General features: G+C 37.0%; 1 protein-coding gene and 1 pseudogene across 3 annotated transcripts in view; one reads left to right on the top strand and one right to left on the bottom strand.

Annotated features, from left to right (window-relative positions):
* Window positions 1–25,496, top strand: part of ARHGAP15 (Rho GTPase activating protein 15) — a 691,399-nt gene that overhangs the window by 130,649 nt on the left and 535,254 nt on the right. For both annotated transcript variants that reach the window (XM_080670353.1, XM_080670352.1), the window contains one exon: window positions 17,700–17,789. In XM_080670353.1, coding sequence (XP_080526479.1) covers window positions 17,700–17,789 — 90 coding nt within the window. The remainder of the gene's footprint in view (window positions 1–17,699; window positions 17,790–25,496) is intronic.
* On the bottom strand, window positions 578–1,336 carry LOC308248980 (small ribosomal subunit protein eS6-like; annotated as a pseudogene). The gene has a single exon. The product of its transcript is annotated as a small ribosomal subunit protein eS6-like (transcript).

Genomic DNA, 25,496 nt, shown 5'->3' with positions numbered 1-25,496 from the left:
CTTCCCCCTATAACCCCCCTCCCCCTGCAATCACCACACTGTTGTACTGTTGTTTGTGTCCATGAGTTCTCTATCTCTCTCTCTCTCTCTCTCTCTCTCTCTCTCTCTCTGGCTCAATCTCCTTCCCAATGTATATGCTTTTGCTGTTTTGTATTTAATTTATTCTTTTTCTTTTTTAACACCACTAGACATTATTCATTCTCTTTTACGTATAGAGTCAATGTTGGTTTCCATTTGCCCAATATTTACCATGTTCTTTGCTATTTATTTCTTCCTGAATCTTAGACCTTCCTTCTAGGATCACTTTTCCTTCTGTTTAAAGTGTATTCTGAGAAATTCCTGTAGTGAGGGTCTTGTGGTGACAATCTGTCTCAGTGTCTGCTTGTTTCTAAATGTCTCCATTTCTCCCTTAGTCTGGAAATATATATTCTCTCTGGATATAGAATTTTCAGTGGGCAGTGGTTTTCTTTCATCACATCTAATATATCATTCCACTGTTTGTGTGTGTGTGTGTGCATATGTTTTGTTTGTTTTTTTGAAATTTGATGTTTGTTCTTATACTTGAGTGAACTCAATCTCATTTTTTACTGGACTCAGACTTAGAGGTAGAAGCTTTCAGAGATGACAGCCTATGTCTCATGGTAATTTGTTCCTGACATTTTTCTTTGGCCTCTTTTATTCTCTTAGCCAAAAGTTTAACATCTTCTTTAGCCTCTTTCTAATTTTTCGCAGTGCATTGTTTCTTCAGAGCAATACACTGTTTCTGTTGCAGTACATGTGGAGTAACACGACGCTGAATCTTGGGTGCTTTGGTCTGAGGTTTCTTACTGTCTTTGTATAGGGGCTTTCTCACAACATACTGACAGACATAGTCTTATTTAAAGATAGGAGAGTTTGCGGATTTTGCTAGCTCTCTTAGGCCCCAAGCATTGAGGCACAGTAGTATCAGTGAGACCAGAAATATCTTTCTCCCCCCTTTTAAACAATGAGCACATTAAAAACACTGAGATTGGCACCCACAATGCAATCCTGAACGGATTTTCACTTTCTCTCTCCAGTGCACCTTGATCTGGAACAGGAATGCCCCTTACCCAGCAGCAGTCAGACACTCTCCTTGGTGGGGAAACTGTATTTGTCATCCCCACCACTGATTTCAACCACATAACCCTTCCATTCTTCACTCAGAGCGTCAGCAGCAACTTCTGTGGCCACACACTCTCCTAGGAGGTACAAGTTAGTATCATTGTCCACTTCAATGAGTCTCTGGCAGCCAGTGGCCAGGAAGGCAATGCTCGGTTTCATTCCTGAAGCAGCCAGCTGCCTCTGAGGTGCTACGAAAAAGAGCACCACTGCTTTCAGTCATTTGTGACTGAGATCAAGAAGTTGCCTGCTTGTCCACAGTTTCACCATGATGCATGCAGATGTCAGTTTCCTTTTATTTCCCCTGCCTGGATTGTTGGGCCTCTTGAAATTATGTACAACTGCCATTAACATTTTTTAGGAAATTCCCAGATAATATCTTTTCAAATGTAGCTTCTTTTATATTCTCTCTCTCTTATTTTCTTTTAATCCTTTAGTTAAACCTTTGTTAAGTTTGCTCACTCTATTCTCAACATGTTTTACATTCTTCTTTTTTCTGTTTGTCTTTCTGAACTGAAATTTCCAAATAATTTATCTTGTTTTATATTCTGATGAATTAATTCAGTCTCCCTTTCTGATAAACATTGTTTTTATCTCAATTATTGTAGTTTTCCTTTCTAAAATTTACTTTGTCCTGTGTTTTAGTTGTTTACTGCAACTATAACAAGATTCTTTTTTTTTTTTTTTTAAATTGGGAAGCAGTGTTTTATATTCTGTCCTGTGATTCGAACCTAAGAAGTTTGGTCTCTTTCTACTGGTTGTCACCTGTATTACTTTGTTTCCTTTATGTCTGGTTATCTTTGCCTGTGTGCTAATCATTGTTATTGAAATATCATGGGAGATTCTCTGAGGCCTGGAATAAATATGTCCTATTCCAGACCATTTTGCATTTTTCTCAAGGGCTTGAGACACTCCCAGTGACTGATTAGCTCAATCTAGGCTAACAGTTTAAAACTCTTAGATTATACTATATAATAAAAGCCTAATATGCTAAGCGTCCAGTCATCCATTCAACCAATCAAAGCGTAATATACTAATGATATGCTAAGGCCGCTCAACCGCTTGCTATGACGTGCACTGACCACCAGGGGACAGATGCTCCGACAGGTAGGTTAGCTTGCTGCTGGGGTCTGGCTGATCAGGACTGAGCGAGACAGGCCGGGCACACCCTGAAGCCCTCCTATGGTCCCTCCCTGGCTGGCCAACCTCCCGTGTCCCTCCCTGGTCCCAATCATGCACTGGTGGGGTCCCTCAGCCTGACCTGCACACTTTTGCAATCTGGGACCCCTTGGGGGATGTTGGAGAGCCGGTTTAGGCCTGATCCCGCAGACCAGGCCGAGGGATCCCACTGGTGCACAAATTCGTGCACTGGGCCTGGTATGTAATAGGAGGGCTACAGCTGTGCTACAACTTCTCAGAGACAGCATTAGTCTTTACTCTTTGTTTTTTTCTTCTATTACATTGCTCATCTATAAAGGCAGTCTTCTTTATAATCCCTTGGGATTGGAGAAAAACAACACATTTAATATTGGTTCTTCTTTATCTTTTTAAAAAATATATTGATTTCAAAGCGAGGAAGGGAGAGGGAGAGAGAGATAGAAACATTAGTGATGAGAAAGAATTATCAATCGGCTGCCTCCTGCATGCTCCTGAACTGGGATCCAGCCCACAACCCAGGCAAGGGCCCTTACAGGGAATTGAACCCTGGACCTCCTGATTCAACCATTGAGCCACACCTGCTTGCCGGGCAGTTCTTTTTGATCTTTTCCAAAGACCCTCAGGCAGTACTTTGTCCATTATTCTGTGAGCTCAATTGACCTAAATTTAAATGTAGAATATAAACAGACTTCAGGCCCGGTGCATGAAGATTCATGCACTTGGGGGAAGGGGGTCTCTCAGCCCAGCCTGCACTCTCTTGCAGTCCGGGAGCCCTCAGGGAATGTCCAACTGATGGCTTAGGCCTGCTCTCTGCAGGCCTCCCTCTGCTGGAAGTGACAGGGCGGGCTGATCAGGGGAGGGCGCCAGCCGGCAAGCAACTGGTCCCACCCCCTGATCACCCCTCCACCGCTGCTGGTTGCCGCCGCCCCCCAATCACCATTCCCTCCCTCTGCCTGCTGACATGTGCCTTGGCTGGCCTGGCGCCGCCTGCTTGCTGGCCCCTTCCCGCCCCCCCCCTCTTGTTCCGCTGTTCGGTTGATTTGCATATTACCCTTTTATTATATAGGATGCCCTCAGGCAAAGGGCAGTATGTTCACTTGATATGCACTTTTTCTCTCTGGGTTTAGAATTCCACATCCAAAAATTATTTTCAGCCCCACTTTCCACTATCTTTTCAGCTTTTTGTTCTTTTTTGGGGGAGAGGGAGAGGGAAGGGGGATATGATGAAAATACATTCCCACCTGCTCCAAAGGAGTTTGATATTATAGATGGGGATGCAAATTAAACTAAAATGATATGAAATTATATGAATGATAGGGAAAGGAGACAAGAGTGTACTGTTTTAGATAGGATAGTCTGGAAAGATCTCTTTGAGTTGATATTTGAGCAGAGCTGAATGAAAACGTAGGAAGCCTTAGAGGAATCCAAGAGAAGGATGGTCCAGGCAGAACAGCAAGTTAGAAAAGTCCAGAAACTTAATGTGCTTGGCATTTGGGAAAGAAGGGAGAAGGCCAGGGTGCTTAGAACACAGTGAGCCTGGGTGAAAAGATTGTGGGAAAATCAGCCCTTTGTTCTTTAAGGTGATTTTAAAAAATTAGCCAGCATTTTTCATTGTTTTTAGTTGGAGAGTTGATCCAGATAACATAGTTTCTCATTACAGTTTACCTCACTTTCATTTAAATATGCAGTTGGTTAATCAAGTTTGTGCTATTTATATAAGCCTTGGTAGGAAAAGGCTTCATAAGAATATGTATTGAAATCCTACAATGAACAGCTTGCTCGTTAGGGCTACATATAAGGCACAGAGATATAATCAGGAATAATCAAGATACCGTCTTTGCTTTATAGAATCTCTGCCAAAAAAATAGGGTGAGATGAAATAAAAACATAGAAGAGGTGTTGTTGTTTTTTGTTTGTTTGTTTTTTTGGGGGGATTTAAAGGAGAGAGAGCTCACTTCTGTGAAAATTTGAATTGGGCCTTGAAGGTTGGTTATAATTTCAATATGAGGATTTGTAGGCAGGGAATTTCAGTGGAGTAAGAAATATGAACAATGGCATGAAACAGAATGGGCAAGGTCTGTGTGCTAAAAAGAGGAATACTTTTTTTCCCCCAGTTTCGTTGGAAGTTAGGATAAAAGAAAAGGACTGAGAAAAGTGCCATGGGCTGAGATTTGCTATCAGGGACAAATCTTAAGTAAGGTGTATTTAGTCTCCAGACATCTTCACCCTGTAATCATCTATCATAGCTATTCCTTCTTAAAAATATGTTTTTATTGATTTTAGAGAGAGAGGAAGGGAGAAGAATAGAGAAACAGAAACATCGATGAGAGAGAAATATAAATCTGCTGACCCATACTGGGGATCAAGCCTGCAACCCAGGCATGTGCCCTGACCGTGAATTGAACCAGCAACCTCCTGGTTCGTGGGTCAACACTCAACCACTGAGCCACACTGGCTGGGCATAGCTTTTTTTTTTTAAAAAAAACAAATATATACTGAACAGAAGTATGACTAGGTGTTATGTGTCCAGGCCTATCATGAGGAAAAGTCAACGAGGAATTCGACTCATCTGGGATCAAGGCTTCCTCTCATTTAGACCAAAAGCAAAACTGTTGCTCAAAGCACCTACAGTATTATTTGTTTCATCTGGTGCTAGATAAGTCCTAAAGAAACAAAAGTTGTCAATTTGATATATCCTCTGAGGCCTTTACTCACACATCTTGCATTTTTCAGGTACACATACCAATTTTAGTATCAGTGGAGTATGTCCAAGGCTCCAGCTCTTCATTTGCAACTTGCCTCCTAATTACCTGCTGTACTTCGTGATTTTGGAGCTTGTTTGATATGGAGTAGACACCTGACTCAAGCCATAGGATATGACAAAAATTCATTCCTGGTTAAAAAAACCTCATAAGAACAAAAAAAAACACCCATTGATTGATTACCTCATGAAGCTCTGTAATTTAGTGCATCCACTAATTTATCTATTCTATGAACAATTAACTCCTAACAGGTGTCACACAATGTGGTTTTAAATCCTAAAGAGATATCTAGATGAATAATATATGATTTATGCTCACATGTGCAGTACTGCACCCTACTAAAATAAACACATTGTGCAAAGTACATTTCTAGTTTAAGAAATGTCTCCACATCCACCAAATCAGACCAAATGCACCTTATTCTCAGCAATCAACTGTTTCTGTTTCATTTATCACAGAGTACTCTCAGAAAACTTAGCGTCACTTTTAACATAAATTCAAAAGCACTATAGACATTAAAAGTAATATTTATAGCCTGAAATGTAAGGTTCTGAAGTCAGGATGTTCAATATGAAGCCCACATGTTAATTTTGTATGTAACTTTTTTTTTTTGCTACTTTTATGTTTTTTACTTTATATCATGCTACTACTTCTAGTAAGAGGCAAATACTGGCAAATTTTACTTCATATGATGGAAAACTTTTCAAGGCATTTAATAAACTATTACATTTCTGAAACCATTCATTCAACCATAACCTTTAAAGCCAATAATAATAATAGTAGTAGTAGCAATAATAATAGATTAATATCAAAGTTCTCATTAAAATATTTTGTTTGCTCTTTTAATATTATTTACTTCCAATCAAAATAATGAATGCAATCATTAATTAAATAATGCAATACATCTAGTGCTCATTCACTGTAGTATGTCTTTAATAACAAAATGGACTTTTTATGGGAGTAAAATGATGAGATTTAGCAAAAAGATGAAAATAATTTCAATCAGAAAGCTATTCCTGAATTATTGAGTGGTTTGTACAAAATAAATCTGAAATGATTTTATTTTTGTAAAGTGAGTATTGAGCCCTTATTCAGATCCCTGTTGAAAAAGACCATAAAAAATGGAAGGGTAAACAATAGATCTACCAGCCTTAGCCTAATAAGGCATTTTAAATCTCTCTTTAATGTTTTAATTCTCATAATGATAGTGCTCCGGCAAAGTCAGTGTGGTTATCATTGGGCAGATTATTACAATAGCCATGGTTTGCACTATTGTATGGCCTCACCATACATTTAAAAATTAGAAAAATATAACAGTTGAAAATCTAGAAGATAATTGGTGGAGATGCAAAACAAGAAAGAAGAAAAATAAACTGAATTCTAGTATTTTCTGAACATAAACTTGGTAAGAAAAAAAATGAAATCTAGTGATCAATATCACTATAAATGAAGCCTTGTTCTCTGGTTATAATTTTCTCAAGATTTGGCCATTAACCACAATAAATTTTGTATCTTATGTAATTTTTAATAACCACAAAAATCTATGAAATTGATAAGATGCTTTATGAATGGATAATAGCTTACTGTCCAATAAACCTCACCTTAGGCTCTCTCAGAAAACTATTTTAATTATGAAGCTTGACTCTCTGTGGTTTTTCATTTTGGTCAATGCAATGCATCTGATTTAGAGCTTCCATTTCTCTAAGATAAAAGAGACTTTTACTCCACAGTGCACTTCTTAATTTACTGAATATGTGTAGTTACTCTTTCTTAAAAATTCTCTACTAAATTGAAATGTGCTCAGAAGCAATATTTCTCATTAGGTAGGAATAGGGGTTTCTAAGTCAGAACACTTGAGTGAGGAATCACAGCTTCAAATTTTATTTGTTGCTATAATCCTTGGAGATCTTGACTGCAGTTTGGGGTTAATAAGAGTACCTATATCATATAGTTATTTTGAGGTTATATGAGAAAATTGATGTAGCATGCTTTCCAAATAGCAAAAGATAATAAATCTTAATTATATTTACTATTATTAATGTTATTACTACATGAAGCAATAGAGTATAGTGGTTAAGACAACAGACTTTGGAACCAGATAGAATTTGGGATTCAAATAGCCAAATTGCCACTTAATGGCAGTATATTTAAAATCTCTGTCTTAGTTTTTTATTTTGTTTTGTTTTGTTTTCTTGTTTGTTGTTTGTTTTAACAATAAAATAAAGATTTTTCAGGTAGCAGAACACTTTCTGCTGTACAAATACAATTCAAAATGTTTGCAAAACCTCATTTTTACCGATACTGCACGAGAGCTATTCATCTCTGCCACGAGGAAAGTAACAATTGTCTCAGCCCTGATTCCTTAGAAAGCAAAGCCTGAATTAAGTATCCATGATTTATTTGGGAGGCATGAATCCAGACACAAAGGGTGAATTAAAAAGGAAGTGAGGCAGGAAATGTTGGGAAATAGTAGAGGGGATGTGCTACCATGCTGGCTACTACTCTACAGAGAGTCTCAGACACAGAGAACTATTGAGCAGGGCCAGAGGAAAGAGGTTTTATCTGCCATGTTTCTTCCTGCTTCCTTTGGATTCAAGTTTATCATCCTGTCTTCACTTCCTGCGTTCCATGGACTCTGGGTACCCCCTTGGATGGCTACTCAGAAAGTCAGATCCTACACTCTGTAAAGAGGCATTTATTTCATCCCGTTCTGGAAGTGGTTGGGAAGCCAAAAGCCTGTCTGCACTTTGGCAGCCAGGAGGGAGGGCTTAGCATTCAAAGAGAGTGACTGACTGGCAATCCTCAGGAAGTGGGACCATATGGGTCCAATCAGTGCTGGTCATCTAGAGCAGGGGTCCTCAAACATTTTAAACAGGGGACCAGTTCACTGTCCCTTAAACCATTGAAGGGCCGGACTATAGTTTAAAAATAAAACTATGAACAAATTCCTATGCGCAATGCGGGCCCGGGATGAGTCGGCTGCTAAGCAGGACAGGCAGTGACACCCGGAGGGCCGGATAAATGTCCTCGGCGGGCCGCATGTGGCCCGTGGGCCATAGTTTGAGGACACCTGAAGAAGGACAGCTGAGATGGACAGAGTCGAGTAGGGTCTAAGGAAGGACTCTGAGGGGGCACCTGAGGCATCAAAAATGTGCCCAAGCTACTTACTATGCAGAATTAAATAGGTCTTTATGCACTATAAATGTAAGACAATAGTAGACTGACTAAAACTATTATATTTATTCTAGCAAGTTTTTGATTCAGCAGTGAAATCAATAGGTGTTTATTATTTGAAAAGGAGAGAATACTTTCTCCTTAAAACAAACAAACAAATAATCCAAACACATAATATTCTAGTGCCCCAAATCACTAACAAAGATTTGCTTTTATGAAAATCTGGGTTGATTTGGTCTTGTAATGTACTGAGAAATTTTACTGTAGAAACAATTTCAGTTATTATTAACATCATTTATATTCATATACATAAAACCCACATCTTACCCTCAAAGTATCCTCTTCTGTCTTGACAGTGGATATACTTTAGACATTAATAAGATCAGGTATCCATTCAGCACTATTTCCTAAATCATTTTTTTCCAAATGAAAATTTATAAGTGAGTTTTCTCCTCCTCCATGAATGATTTTCCAGAATAAAAACCAGTTATGTGCTAAAACTTAATTCTTCTAAATAGATTTTGTGTTTCATGTTTCAAATGGATAAGGACAATCTGAGTCTATATTCTGGAATAGCAATTAATCCAAAATAAAAAATGGTAGCTAATATCCTGTTTCATAAAATCTGAGCCTTGTCTTTTTTTTTTTTTTTAACTGCATCTAGTAATAATGGTGTGACAATGAGTGGCCCAGTGATTTGTTGTCCACACACATACCCAATCTTCATCCTGGAAAACACCATCAAGTGAAAGAGCATCTGGCCTTTTATATTTTCTTAATATACATTAAAAAGCCCCAAATATTCCATAGAGAAAAATGGGAAATTTAGTTCCAAAGGTTTAATCTAAGTCAGAGAAAAATACATTATAGAGAGAATACCCTGTCAGCTATTATTGGGATATGATAAAGATGGACTAAGAGAATAATAAAAATCAGAAATGGACAAGACCTAGGATCAATTTTTAATGACTTCACATTGTTCCCACAATGAGGTTTCTATGTTTTATTGTCCAGAAGCAGTAACTTTTAAATAATTCTATTTAAATATTTTTAAATGAGTCATTTATATTTTAAGTTTACCCCAGAAGAAATGTGCACTCTTAGGTTTAAATCCATATTTTGTCAATTTTTAAAAAGTATATTTTTATAATGATGTGCAATATGATCCATTGGCGTCATGTAGTTCATTAGCAGAGTTTTTCTTGTGTTTTATATTTTATAGCTGTAGAATCAGAAATACGTTTTTTATTAAAGGATTCTTTAATTTCAAGCTTCTTGAATAAAATCTTGTTGGTCTTCCAAATAAATTCTGTGACTCTTGTGAATAACTTATTTCAATGTTCGATAACGCTTACAAACTAAAAATGTTCCCTTATAATAAAGCTTACTCCCTAAAGTTGTTCTAACCTGGGTTTTCCTGCATTAGCTTTGTAAAAATCAACTACTGATTAGGATTTTTTTAAATGTAGTCCTCTATCTTCTTATTTTAGTTTTTTTTTTTTTTCTTTTTGAAGCTAGTATGTATTTATCTGCTTGAATATTATTCAAGCCACTTTACCTTTTTCTGGAACACTTCTAACTTCACCCCAAATCTCTATCATTTGCTTTGATTTTGCCATACAAGATCAATTCCTATCAAAGGTCAATATAAATTGGGATATTGTACTTTTACTTCTTATGTATTTCTCATTTTGTGAGCTACCACTCTGGGATGTATTATTTAGTTTTACTTATTAATACATTGGAATGAATCTAGACATTTCCCATTGTAATATCCATGTTGTTCATAAATTTATTCAATAGTTAACAAATATCTGTTGAGTGCTTATTTTGGCCACTTTGCTAGATTTGGGGAAAATAAAGAAGTATTATAAGACAAACCCAGCTTATTCTCTAGTTGTATAGATGTGGGAAAGAGACACACCAAAAGTAGTTATAATGTGTAGGTAACAAAAATAATTGTAACAAAGTGTGTTTCAGAGTAGGGGAAATGCTGGGAAGGAGTGAGTAACTGAGCCTATACAAGCAAAGAGCTTCATGGTGGTTACATTGGAATTAAACTGTAAAAATGAGCAGGAGTGGAGCAAATGGCAGGCAAAGAAAGTGGATTGAAGAAAGAGAAATGTGTTTCGGATAAAGAGTGTGCATGCGTACTCATATCAGCAGTGTATAAAGTAGTGAAAGCATGTTACAGTTTGGGAACTGCCATGAGTTTAGCATAGTTGGTGTTTAGAAGAATGAGGGAATGAATGGAATGGAGAAGAACGTTTGGGGGATGATGAAAAGGTGCCTGTATGCCCTACTAAGGCATTTGTACATTATCCCGCTTTCCAGAAGAAATAGGGTGAGATTTATGGTTTAAAAATTTTTTTTTTGACTTGCCTCAGAGGGAACAGCAAGAAGAACTCAGATGAGAAAAAAGAAGAGCTCAAATGATGTTTTGGTCCTAGGATGACAAAGATGGACACAGTTCTGGAATTCAGGCTTTGTACCTTTTGCTGTGGATGGTGAGAGAAGGGAGGATTCAGAAAGTGAAGAAAGCAAACTGGAAAAAGGGATGACTAACCATGCAAGCCAGAAAAGGGGGCAAGTCTGAAAATAAGACAGTGATTTCACTGAGGTGTCTGTGCTATATCCTAGAGGCAGTGTTGACCTTAAACAAATGGACAGCCAAATATTTATTCAGAAAAATAGGTTTAGTTGGGAAAAACAAAGAATTGCAATTTGGAACATGCATTCTAATGGTGAACCACATACAAGTCCAAAAAAAATCAAAGGACAGGGAAGTTTTTTTATGGACTTGGGAGGGGCTATTGTAAACAAAGTGTTTGTTTAAGGAAACTTAAAGTTTGAAGTATAGTGACTTTTATTTTTATTTTTAAGTTATTATTTTTAATTACAGTTGACATTTAGTATCATTTTGTATTAGTTTCAGGTGTACAGTTTAGTGGTCAATTATATAATTTACAAAATGTTGCCCCAATAATTCTGGTACCATACATAGTTATTACAAAATTATTGACTATATTCCCTATGCTTTACTTTACATCCCTGTTTTGTAACTACCAATTTGTACTACATAATCCCTTCACATTTTCATCCAGCTCTTCAATCCTCTTCCCATTTGGTTACCCTCAGTTTATTCTTCGTATCTGTGAGTCTGTTTCTGTTTTGTTTGCTTATTTTGTTCTTCGGATTCTGCATATAAGTGATATCATACGGTATTTGTCTTTCTCTGTCTGACCCATTTCACTTTGCATAAGTCCATCCAGGCTGTCACAAATGGTAAGTGTAGTGACTTTTCATTGGCTGAGCTGTTACTGGACAAGGAGGAATCTTTTCTTTCTCCTGCTGGAGATGCAAGATGAGTCTCTTCCTGTGGGGGTCAGTTGTGTGCGTCGAGTGACACTGGTGAGAGTTCTCCCTTCTAGCCTCCTGACTCCATTTTAAATGAAGTTTCTGTTTATTAATTTTCTCAGTACTTAGTTAGAAAATATAGTTCTGCCACATAAGAGGGAGCTGAGGTTCAGAGGAACTCTTGAGGGGTCAACATGTTATAAGTAATGGCTCAGACAAAGGCAAATCTAAAACCCATAGGAAGTGTGTAAACTATGAGGAATAATGAAGGCCTAGAATAGTAAGCCAAGGATTACCAACACTTACAGGTCAGTGAAAACAACAACAACAACAGAGAAGGAAGAGGATAAAGGGTGAAAGAAGAATTTGGAGAGAAGATGCCTGATAGGTCCAAGGTTGACTGACAGGTCCCAGGGGCATGCAACTCACAGCCAGATTAGAATGTGCTTTATTTAATGAGAACAAAGCAATCAAGGTTGAAAGAGCATGATAAATATTTCTTATAACTATAGCTAGTCTCTAATATTCTGTTTCTGCCCTCAACAGAATAAGATGGTATAGAGGTAAGAACTGGAAGGAAAAAAAAAAACCAACAACAGCCTTGGGCCAAAGGAGCATCATTTCCTCTGAGACAAAACAGGACATGTCTGTGAGTTGTTTATGCAGTGGACAGCACTGACAGGCCCAATAATTTTAATGTTTGCATATGCCTATGTTATCCCAGGCATGGGCGTTCATTAGATAGGTGGACCAGAGTCACAGACCCACATTCAGAACTCTGGGAGCCAAGAGGGAAAATGAGAAATGATAGCAGAAGGAGGAAATAAAAAACGTGAATTTTTATTTTTGGACTTAAAAAGGGCATTAAGTGAGTTAGTAGGAGGAAAGGGTATATATAGGAAAGAGCCCATGGGTGTGTTGTGATTCAGAACTTGGGGCTTGGAGTCAGAAAAAAAGTGAATATGTACCTCAGCTCAGACACTGATTAAGTGTGAGAGCTTATGTAAGGCACTTAACCACTCCCTGCTTGAGTTTCTTCACATGTAAGTTTAAGGCAATAATAATAATTTCACATTGTTGTAAAGAATACATGAGAAATTGATATAAAACTTTCAGAAGGCAAGATGTATAGGAATTTATCAAAGTTTATTTTGGTTTGTTTGTTCATTTTGATCACACAGGCTAACTAGGAAAGTGGGAAGAATTGTGAGTGTTCTAACACCAGGGCTGACCTCTGTGAAGGAGAAAATTTGATGGGCTAACTTGAAAGGGGTAACACTTTGGGAGAACAGTGTCATGAGAAAGTGACCAGGAACACATAAAAAGTTTGCCAAGTTTCATGACATTAGACTTGGCAATGATTTCATGGATATGTTAAATGTCCTTATCATAATAAAAAAAAAAGTTTTGCTAAGTAAAGTCAGAAGCCTATTTGAAGAAAGCAGTCATTATTTGTAATGTTGTTATACTGAGTAGTCAAAAGTTATTTTTCCAGAATTAGGGAGCACAAGGAAGATTGTATAACAATAAAAAGTGAATAAAAGAGAGAAATGGATCATTGAATGCAGGACAGACACAGACAGACAGATGGACACTGATGGGGAGAGAGGCTGATGTGGCTGCTGAATCAGGGACATAGGCTTGGATGTGAAAGGAAGTGAAAGCAGGAAAAGCTTGAGAGAATGGGAGAATGCACAAAGGTCTGCTGCTTCAACAATATCAAAAGCAAACATAATAGGATGGGAGTAAGGAAAACTCAGAGAGCGGAATTTGTTAAATGAGAAGCTGATTGAAGATTGTTAAAGTGCAGAGCAGGTAGAGCAGGTGAAGCAGTGAGCTCATGAAGAATGTAAGGATGGAGCAAGGTCCTGAATGAGCACCAGGAGGGGACAGAGTTTGGATTGAGATACGCCCAATGTAGAGTGGCTGGTAAGTTGACACATGATAGATATGCAATAAATGCTTATTGAATGATTCTGGGAAATCCTAGGTTTAATCCATATGAGTCCATTAAACTGTTTATTACTTTTCCAAATCACAAAGCAAAAAGTGTTTAACCGTTAAACCAAATACAAATTTTAATTGTTGTGAAATAGGGAATTTTAAGGCACCCGAACCTTCCTTCGAAAGCACAAAAGCTAGCTGTGTTTTGGTATTTTTCCTTCATTCATGAGTTCGGCAAATGTTCATTGAACAACTGTGTGCCAGGCACTTCCATACATTGGGGAAAATAGTGGAGGAAAAGGCAAAGGAGGCCCTGGCTCCCGGAGCTTAATTCTAGTGGGAGAAGAACAGACCGCGTATAAAAATATGTATGTTAATTTCAGCTAGGAGGAGGGCTATGGTGAAATTGAAACAAGTTGTGAGATAGAGTAATCAGGAGTGCTGAAATGCCACTCTTCTGTATGACAGTCAGAGAAGACCTCTGACAAGGTGACATTTAGTTGGGATCTGATGGATAAGAATCAGCCATGTGAAGACTGGGAGGTATTCTAGATAAACAGGTGCGAAGATCTTCTCATGGGAAGATCAAATTTAACAGAGGAGGGAAACTACATCAATATGCCGTATTATAGTAGGAAAGGCATATCTTTTCCAAAAGATGACATGTTTTAACACGAGTATGATTATAGTGTAAATTCAATTTTCAAGGACTACATAGTGGTTAGGAACAGACTCTGGAGTGATACTGATCATATTTCAATTCTGGCTCCTCCTTTGCTACCTATATTACCCAGAAAGTTTACCTAACTATCTTAAAATGTTTTCCTACCTGTAACACGGTGATCACAGTACCTACCTCATACAGTTGTTTAATTAAATAAATGTATAGTTATGAAAAATGCTTCTTACACAAAATAATTCCATCTTTGTTTCCCCTGACTGCACTCCATGGGAAAGGAATCTCTTTTGTTGCATAATCTTAATGGTTATTTTGTTGGTTCTGAGTACCCTATAATTTAATTAACTGCAGAAGAAGCAGGTTGTTTTGTAACTTTTCCATGTCAAAACTCACTTGACAATGATCATTTTCATGGTTTGATATGTTGCACAATATTGATCACCTGAGTCACAGAGTGTGTATGGACCAGTAAAAATATTTCACTGACTGAGCATCTATAAAGGGCATGCTCATCTTGGTTGGAGTCTCATGAGATTATTACCGAATAACAAAAGAAAGATATGCTATCAGCGGCTGTCCTGCCAGCTAAATTTATCCAGAAGGAAAGATATGCTTGAATTGTACAGTGTTTTTGTTTTTTTTTTTTAAAAAAAACACACAATTTTATTGAGTTGCCAAAAAAGACCTTCACAATTTAATATTTAAAAAAATAAAACAGACTTCTGGCTTTTTCTGAAAATAGTCTATTTCTATTAAACTGATAGGATTGGTCATAGTGGCTATGAGGCAACCATTGTGCAGAGATTTGACATTTTTACCATTCTTTGATAATTTCATGTTTTAGCCTAACGTTTATACTAGTAAAAACATTGTCTAAAAATAGCATAAGCCTTATATACAAAAATTGTATTCTATGAAAAATGGTTTGAGAAAAGTACTGCATTTATAGAGAAATCTAGAGTAGCTCAGAATATAGAAAAATAGTGGAGTCTTTGAAATCTGGCATCACTTTCTTGAAAAGTTGTTAAGAAATTTCCAAAACTAGTAAGCTTTTGTTTAATATTTGGAGTTATGCAAATGTACACTTATGTAAGTATGATTCATTTGAACCAAATGAAATATGAAGAGGCAAGTATAGATGATATTCTCATTAATTGAGTATTGTGAATTAAAGAAGTAAAAATAGCTTTTAAGTAACACCCACACTGCACTGGGCAAAAGGAAGCATATGTTGTAATCTACTTGGTCTAAGTTAAATTTATTAAATACAAATAAACATATACTTATGTGTATAGTCTTAAAAATCTGAAAAGTAAATTTCTAAGAGGTACACAATTGCCACCTAAGAAGTATTGATTACATTTATTCCTTTTATAGCTTTATTGAAATGTAATTGAGAAATAACTGCATAAATTTAAGGTGTACAATGTGATGATTTTATATACATACCAGGGGCCTAGTGCACGAATTCATGCACCTTGAAAGGAACTGTAGGCCTCAAGGCTGCTGTAGGCACAGGGGCAGGTCCCGGCCCATCCTCCGTGACCCTGCCCAGCCCCTCCTGCCACAGTCCCCGGACCCCTGTCTGTTGGCAGCCCTGCTCCCACCACCACTGCTCCCATGTGCTGACAGCACCGGCCCTGCTTGCACCCACTGACAGCACGGAGTGATTAGGGCAGGCGCCAGCACCGTCAGTGGGTGCGAGTGGTGGCTGCTGCCCCAATTGCCCCTCAGGAGCAGGGGGAGGTGGAGAGGCCCTTAGGGGCAATCAGGGCTGGCAGCCACCACTTGCACCACTGATGGTCCCGAGTGATCAGGACCGGTGCCAGGCACCGGCAGCAAGGTGCAATTGCAGGGTAGGACTGCGGCAAGCGGGAGTAAAGAATTTTCAGTAACCACCTGAGGCTCACCCTGATGACAGTGACCGGTACCCTGCCTTGGTCTGCCGCCCCCACTCACCTGCACCACCATCCTGCCGCGGCCAACGCCCACCATGTTCCTCACACGCCCCCTGGTGGTCTGTGTACATCATAGCAACCAGTTGTTCAGTTGTTCCGGTTGTTCCACCATTCAGTCTATTTGCATATTAGCCTTTTATTTTATACTAGAGGCCTGATGCACGGAATTCATGCATGGGGTGTGTGTGTGTGTCCCTCAGCCCAGCCTGCACCCTTTCCAATCTGGGACATCCCTCTCACAATCCAGGACTGCTGGCTCCCAACTGCTCGCCTGCCTGCCTTCCTGATTGCCCCTAACCGCTTCACCTGCCAGCCTGATCACCCCCTAACCACTCCCCTGCCAACCTGATTGATGCCTAACTGCTCCCCTGCCAGCCCAATTGCCCCTAACTACCCTCCCCTGCAGGCCTGGTCACCCCTAACTGCCCTCCCCTGCCAGCCTGGTCACCCACAACTTCCCTCCCCTGCATGCCTGGTCACCCCCAACTTCCCTCTCCTGCAGGCCTGGTCTCCCCCAACTGCCCTTCCCTGTAGGCTTGATTGCCCCCAACTCCCCTCCCTTGCAGGCCTAGTCCCTCCCAACTGCCCTCCCCTGCTGGCCATCTTGTGGTGGCCATCTTGTGTCCACATGGGGGCAACCATCTTTGACCACATGGAGGCAGCCATCTTGTGTGTTGAAATGACAGTCAATTTGCATATTACTCTTTTATTAGATAGGATTTATTATATAGGACAAGGATGGGGGGGTAAAAGTAGGTTTACAATTCTGAGTACACAAAACACAGAGTTTATTATTAATTATTGTATTATTTTCTATACAAACAACCATTAATCTACTTTTGCACCACCCTGTATATATTGCAAAATTATTACCACATTAAAGTTAGTTAACACATCCTTCACCTTATATGGTTACCTGTGTGTGTGTGTGTGTGTGCATATTTGTAAAGTGAACACTTATAATCTACTCTCTTAGCAACTTTCAAACATACAGTACAGTATCAGCTATTTTCATTATGCTGTACATTTGATCCCCAGAACTTATACCTAAAAGGTTGTACCCTTTGACCAAAAACTCTCCATTTCCCTAACCCATGATAACTACACTCTGTTTCTATGAGTTTAATCTTTTCATATTCCAAATATATGTGAGATAATGGAGTATTTGTCTTTCCTTGTCTGACTTACTTCACACTCTTTAAGTTTATTCATGTTGTCACATATGGCAAGATTTCCTTCTTTTCTATGACTGAATAATTTTTGCAGAATGTGTGTGTGTGTGTGCGCGCGCGTGTGTGACATTTTCTTTATTCATTCATTCATTGACAGACACTTAGGTTGTTTCCATGCCTTGCCTATTGTAAATAATACTGCAAAGAACATGAGGGTTCAGATATCTCTTTGAAACTAAAAAAGAAAGGCTTTATATCATAAATATGTATAGCTGCTAACTCAATAAATTTTCTTTTTCTGACATGCATCACCAATGTTGTATGCTTTTTATTCTTATTTCGTCTTTATTTACAGAAAACTGGGCACAAACCAGAAAGTGTGGATTTGTGTGGAGCACATATTGAGTGGGCCAAGGAAAAATCAAGCAGAAAGAATGTCTTTCAGGTAAGAGAGTTACATATATTCAGTTTATCCCTATTCCTTCTGAATCTAAGGTATCTTGGGTAATCAAAATAAGACTACCTTGTTGCGACATTTTCATGTGTATTTTCATTTGCAGCTAGTTGTGCAAAAGTCATTGTGAAAAAACTGACTCCTTTTCTTCTGTTGAATTTTAGTTTGTTTGCTATTATTCAAAATTCAAAAGTCATTGAATTTTGCAATGTATTTGCTAGATGTTTGGGGTTCAAACCTAGAATGCTTGACTTAGGTTTATTGTAGAGCTTTTAGACATACATAAGTAAGATTCACTAATTATGATAAACTATTTGCATTCATTGTCATTTCTCTCACCCTGTCATAAAATACACTTACCAGAGTGCTTTAGGGGGATATAGAGAGGTGAACAGCTATAAAAATTGGACCTTTTTATATTGCATAATTAGAGTTTTTGGACAAATACATGTGATTAATAATTCAATCATTTTTCATTGGATGAAAAGAACAGATGAAATTATTGAAAAATAGCAAATGGAAAAACTTAATATTTAACAGATGATGTTGCTAAAATCCCTTTGGCAATTAATAACTTAAGATTATGGAGGATGATCTTTTTCTATTTTATATGAGATTTAACTCACTTTTATATTCCAAAGTAACCAATAGCTTTATGGGTATATTTTATAATTTATATCATTTAGTATCCAAGAAACTGGGTTATTATAATTAATATATTAAATGTCTTCAAAGACTATTTTGACTCTTGAAGAAAAGTCAGTTCTATTCTTAAATGCATCAATGAAATTAATATATTGGGTCTTACAGAAGTATAGTTTGGTGACATTTCTATCTGAATTCTCATTAGAGAAAAATAACTGGTTTCTAGTTTGTTCTGTACTTTTCAGATGCTAATTCAGGTTTATACAAAAAATCTTGACCCAGGTTAATATTTTAAATCACTTTTAACTATTAAAATTAGTTAACACATCCATCACCACATATGGTTACCAGAGAATAAGTTATGTTTAGAATAAATTATATTTCTGGTTCTAGTATTATTCTATTTAGGTATTCCTTTTGATATGATAATGTTATTTATAAAAAAAGAACAAAAAAGGAAGACTGAAAAACTAAACATACTTGCCTAGAAATCAAGACTGAAGCCGTAAGTGATTAGAATGTGAATTTTCAGGATCAAGAAGGAAAAATAAATTTTGTTTTAAAATAAGGAATTGTAGGTCAATTTCTTATTCTTTGTGCTATTTGGCCATAAATAACAAAAATTAGAGGTTATTACCCTAGCCTCTATGACAACACAGATGGTCAGTATGACTAGTTCTGAACTGGATTGTGTGAGCTGAGTGGTTTAGTTTTATTTGTATTGTGAGTTTAGCATCCTAGTTACCAGTGTTATTAAATAAAGACAAAAATTTGACATTGATATAATTCTTGAACAACAGAAACTCTTACAGTTGGGCTAAAGCAGCCTTTTTTTAGTTCCTTCTGATAACCTTATGTAGAATTAAATTAGATTACAAATAAAGATGATAGTCAAATATACATATGATATATAGGGCTGCAAATATTGATGAAAAATATTTATGTATAATTTAACATAGATAAGAACATAAAACATAGATAGACAGGTATGCATAGTCCACGGGCACAGACAACAGTGTGGTGAAGGCCTAGGAGGCAAGGGTTTGGGGTGGAGGGAGTCAATGGGAAAAAAGGGTGGACATCTGTAATACTTTCAATAATAAAGATAAATTAAAAAAAAACATAGACATTTAAGCTACCTATATTTATGATATGCATCATCCTAACCTTTTCTGAACATGAAAAACCATCTCTTATTATATTTTTACTTGTTTTTTCATATTTCTTTATATAGGTACAGGTACTTCCAAAGATATTAAAAACTATTCTCACTTTGAGTCACTTTTTGGAGGTGACAATCTTGCCACCTAGTTTTGTCTATAAGGTACCTGAGCATTTCCTGGGACCTCAGTGTTCTTACATTCATTTTATCTTTTATTTTTTGTCTGGTAGCATTTAGTCTAGAGAAACAAGAGGTGATTATAAGGATGTTGTGAACATAACTAACAAAAGATCCAAATTTCATTGACTGCTTTTTCTTTTTGGGGTGAATCATGTGATTTTTCTGGCTATGCTGAAATCTTTTTGTCATCTAAACACATGAGATTAAGTCAAATTTACTAATAGGTAGTCGTAGATGCAGACTATGGATGTATGCCTTCTGAGAAAAACAATATAAATAGCTTTTATAGTTCTGTTAACAGAAAAGCATTGGGAAGGATTTTCCAGAGAGCTAAATCTAGATGACTTGCATCAATATTTGATTAGATACATTAGCTGGTCTAACTCTCAAATGATCAGAATAAACACAATTATACTTCAAAAACATGGTATTAAGACATTGTTGAATGTTTAAATGTGTATGTGCAAGGGTTTCATTACCTACAGAGTAATGAAGTGTTTCTTCCTGTCTGAAAGAGACCATCATAGCTTTAGCTGATGTGCTACTCAGAAATAGCTTTAGACTTCCAAGTTTGAATTAGGCTTGGTGCTCAATCTCAGTCCATGAATTATAGATTACAGATAGCAAATGGCTATTGAGAGTTTTGGTTCAAGAAAAATCAAAGATGAGAAAAATTAGAAATAATTTAAAATTTGAAATCTGTCCTTAAAAAGTTGACAGATTGGTAGTTATATGCTACATAATTACACTGTCTGCAGAGAAGTCAAACTTAAAATGAATAGGAAAACAAACAGAAAATTATGTGCCTGAGATACGTTTGAAAGACTCAGATGCACACATTGGTGACCAAAAAAGGGAAGGATTTCATTTATTTTGTTCTTTTGTACATGCAATTTGGACATTTGAGTTGTTCATTTTCTTTTTGTATTAGAAGCCAAAATTCCTTCATATTCAAAGTTTTATTCAACTCTTGATATAGATTCAATCTTATTGATTGGTACATGGCAACGTAAGAAAGACAACATTGAATATTAAGGCTTGGTATTCAACAACTCTCAGTAACTCAGAATTATGCTCTCTATCTGAGTTAAAGAATATCTGCCCATATTTTATAACACTCTTTGTCCCAATTGTTACTTCTTAATAATAAATAATACGTTTTTAAAAATTGTTAGCAATGCCTATAATAAAGTATATGCAGACAAGCCATATTATGTGTTTAAAAAGTATATGTGTACTGCCCTGGCTGGGTGGTTCAGTTGGTTGGGGTGTCATTCTGTACACAAAAAAGGTTATGGGTTCAATTCTGGTCAGGGAACATAGCTAGTTTGTGGGTTCAATCTCTGCTCAGCGCATATTGGGCAGCAACCCAGTGGTGTTTCTCTCCCACCCTCTTCTTCTCCCTCTCCCTTCCTCTCTCTCTGAAATCAATTTAAAAGTATAAATGTATATATATATACATGCATATATAGTGTATGTGCATTTATGTATATACCCACATCTAATAGCTTGACCTTAGGAAACAGTGACCATTTCCACACATAAACCCAAACACAGAAAGACACTTTGTACCTATAAAAGGTTATACCAATTTTTAAGTTACACTAGTAAATGTTCATTGCTGCTAACTTTTGTTTAATTCCGCTTTTAGTATAATTTTCAAGGACCATCACAAGTTTGATGTAGCTTGAGAAAACATTTAGCAACTGAGTGATTTGTAATGAACTGTAGTACGAGTTTTCTTAGTTAACTCAAGAGCAACCCTAGGTCTTCATCAGGGAAAGAGTAAATTAAAAAATTGATGTTCAAATCACATGTTTTAAACATTACTGCTAAGTGCTAGTTTGCTCTTTGGTGTTTAGCCTGAAATTTAAAGCACTAAGGATTAAAAGGATTACAACATAATCTTAAATAATCCTGAATGCCATTTACAGAGAGATAGTGTAATAACTAAATAAAACCATGTTAAAGAATGGCATTCCTGTCAGGCAATGTCATAATACAAACTGCTTCTGTCCCCATCTCCCCTTTCCTCATGGATACATCAAGCATTTACAAAGCTTTTCCACTGAAAGTTCAACTGAGAAAATGGCTGCAAAATACTTTAAAACAATCACTAATTTTTTAAACTTTTAATATCTTCTTGTTTCAAAGTTACAGAAAAATTTTCCCTTAGGTTTTCTTTTTTTTTTTTTTTTAAATATATTTTCTTGATTTTTTACAGAGAGGAAGGGAGAGAGATAGAAAGTTAGAAACATCGATGAGAGAGAAACATCGATCAGCTGCCTCCTGCACACCTCCTACTGGGGATGTGCCCGCAACCACGGTACATGCCCTTGACCGGAATCGAACCCGAGACCCTTCAGTCCGCAGGCCGACGCTCTATCCACTGAGCCAAACCGGTTTCGGCCCTTAGGTTTTCTTTATTCCTCCGAACATAAGGCTCTTTGTGTAAAACTGTTTTGAAAGTCAGGGAAAGGGTTCATGGCATGGCTACCAAATAGGCAGGTACATCTCAAAAACATTCCCCACCTCCAGGGAGCTACCCCCTTATCCTATATAATAAAAGTGTAGTTCTTCTGGGAGTTTGACCAGGGGCAGGGCCGGCTGGAGGAAGGGAGGGAGGCCCCCGGCAGGCAGCCCGCAATCGCTAAGGACCCTATCAGTGCATGTACACTGGGCCTCTAGTTAAAGATAAGATGGTCTCAAGCACTGTAATGGATTCCATGACATTTAATTTAGCACTTAAATATTTTTGACTCCTGTCATGTAAATTAGTTTTGTCTTCCCAAAGAATATACAAACTCAGAGACCTTACTATATTCCATACTGCTTTATGCTTATTAAACCAGAGGACTGGACACCTTTTAACTAATCCAATGGTTAATGCTAAGGCTAGAGTTACATTCTTTTAGTGAAAAAAATATTGTCATAAAACATTTTAGAAAATATTGTTCACAATATAGGCTCAATACTCCCAAATGACGTTCAGAGTGTCAACCCTATTCCCTTTTGTAAATAGGGGGATAAAGAATAAGTGGAATAAGCCAGTTAGAGAAAGACAAATACCATATGCTTTCATTTATGTGTGGATTCTAATGAACAAAGTAAACAAACAAACAAACAAAAAACAGACTTATAGATAGAGAGCAGACTGACAGATATCAGAGGGATGGAGTGTTGGGGGCAGGAAGGGAGGTTGGCTAGGTGACGGGATTAAGCAAAAAAAGAAGAAGGAAAAAAACCCTCACAGACACAGAAGGCAGTATGATGGTTCCAGAGGGAAGAGGGAGTGGGGGCAGGTAGAAGACTATAGAGGGGGATAAATGATGAAAGAGGCTTGGCTTGGGGTGGTGAACACACAATACAATATACAGATGATGTATTATAGACTTGTACACCTGAAACATATAATTTTATTAACCAATGTCACCCCAATAAATTCAATAAAAATTCACAAATAAATAAGTAAATAATCCTTATTAATGAAATTAACAAAAGAAAAATACCATTTCCTCATCCTTTTCAATAAAACATATAAGAAAGTAGATGATTACTCATTTAAAATAATTAAGTAGTTTCTATTTGAAAGCTTTACATTTTTTCCAGAGCCAGGCGGTGACTAGACCTCAGTTGTACTGAGTTTCCTTTTAATATAAAATCTTTTTTAAAGTTTACCCATGAACATGCAGTACACTCATTTATCAATTGTGTGCTTTAAATAAGATAATTCTACTATTAATGAAGTATAGCTGATTGGAACTATATCTATTGCCACTTGAAAAAAAATTGATGACTCAAGAAGATGAGACTTCTCCTCTCCCAGCACCAATTAATACCCTCAACAAAAGTCACAGCCACATTTCCTGGACTTGAGTTTCTCTCTTTTTTTTTTTCTTTAAAATATTTTTTTATTGATTTCAGAGAGGAAGGGAGAGGGAGAGAGAAAGAAACATCAATGTTGAGAGAGAATCATTGATTGGCTGTCTTCTGCACGCCCCACACTGGGGATCGAGCCCGAAACCCAGGCATGTGCCCTTGGCCGGAATCGAACCTGGGACCCTTCAGTCCGCAGGCCGATGCTCTATCCACTGAGCCAAACCAGCTAGGGTGAGTTTCTCTTTTAATTAATATATAAATGTCTCAGGGGAACAGGCTCTGTCCCTCAAAGTTAAGTAAATTTCAGAATAGGTTTATCATTACATGTATGTCTTTTCTGACTTTGGATGGAATCTTCTGGCTATAATATATATTAAACACATTCATGTCATATTTCCCATGGATATGTTTTACATTTAGACATAATTTGATTGCTCTTGCTGATCTGAATATGTCTTAGCTTAAAATGTTCAAGTACCACTTAAGTTTATTAATGCAAAGATAATTTAATAACATCTTGGAAAATGTTATTTTAAGCCAAAAAGAAAACTACTGCTATTTTGCTTTTATCCATTTCTTTCTGTTAAAAGTGGTGTCTTAAAAAAAAAAATCTAAGCTTTTACCAATTTTCTCTCTCATTTTTCACTGCTTTAGTTAGATTAAATGTAAAGGGTGATTCTTCACATTCATACATGCATTAGATTTCAAGTAAAACTGGTTTCACTTTAGAGAATTACAGTATCTTAAAAGGCATGACATTAAAAATAAACCAGAGTAAGAGTAACATTAATATCTAATACAGTTGTTTTTTTTTGTTTGTTTGTTTTTTGTTTTTTGTTTTTGCTTTTTTTTGCTTTCTAGCTTGTCCCCACTCATTTTATCTGCCTGTTAGATATTCATTCATCACTTACAAGGTGCAGTGGGGAGAGCGCACTGGGGACATGTGTTCCAGTTGGGCTGTGTCAGTTGTATTCTTATGTAGAACCCAGAGCAGGATCCCTCCTCCAACCTACAGTTTTTCACCCCAAGGAAATCAGAAATAACAGTCCCTACCTCATCCGCCTTCCTGCTGTACGAATGGTAAAATGAAACAATCCTGGTTTCTGACAGCAGTTCTGAACGACTGATTTTAGTATTAATAAAACTGGGTATTAATATTCATTTACTAACCACATCCTCTCACAACACTTTGAGGGTAGTTCCAGAGGTGAATTTTGGAGGAATCTGTATAGAAGAGGTAGATATCTATGAAATACAACTCAGGACTTCTCCACTTCTATTCTCTTACTGCATTGTGAACTTGACCAGTAGACTTAAGACTAAGAGTGTGAGAAAATCTTTTCATCCACTATGTAACTAAGAAAATGTGTCCTCAAAACTTACCTAATTTATTTGTAATATTCTATTTTATAAATAGTGTAATTAATGTAATATCTAGTAAATGTAGGTTGATTAATTACTGTCTTATCCCAGTTACTACTTTTAAGAAAATCATTTTGTACCGAAAGTTTCTACCAAGCTATTGATAATCAACTTGCAAAAGGGCACTTAGAGATAAATACAGAAACATGCTCCCAAATGAGAGACAATGGCACCTCTTTTTATTCTTCAACTGAGATATCAGAACCATACTTTTTTTTTATTAAAGGGGAGGAAATATGATTATTTTTATGATTTGGGCTTTATTTTTGCCAGTGGGATTACACAGGAGAATTTGATGAATGGAGTGATATAATTTTATAATTGGAGCTTTGATTTAGGAATATTAATGTCAGGAGTGCTTAAGATTTATTGCAAAGGAGAGAGCCTGGGGGCAGGGAATAAAATGGATT

This window comes from Plecotus auritus (assembly GCF_963455305.1).
Source record: "Plecotus auritus genome assembly, chromosome: 5".
NCBI classification, from domain to species: domain Eukaryota; kingdom Metazoa; phylum Chordata; class Mammalia; order Chiroptera; family Vespertilionidae; genus Plecotus; species Plecotus auritus.
Note: the sequence above shows the minus strand (reverse complement) of the source record. Positions and strands in the feature narration are given on the sequence as shown.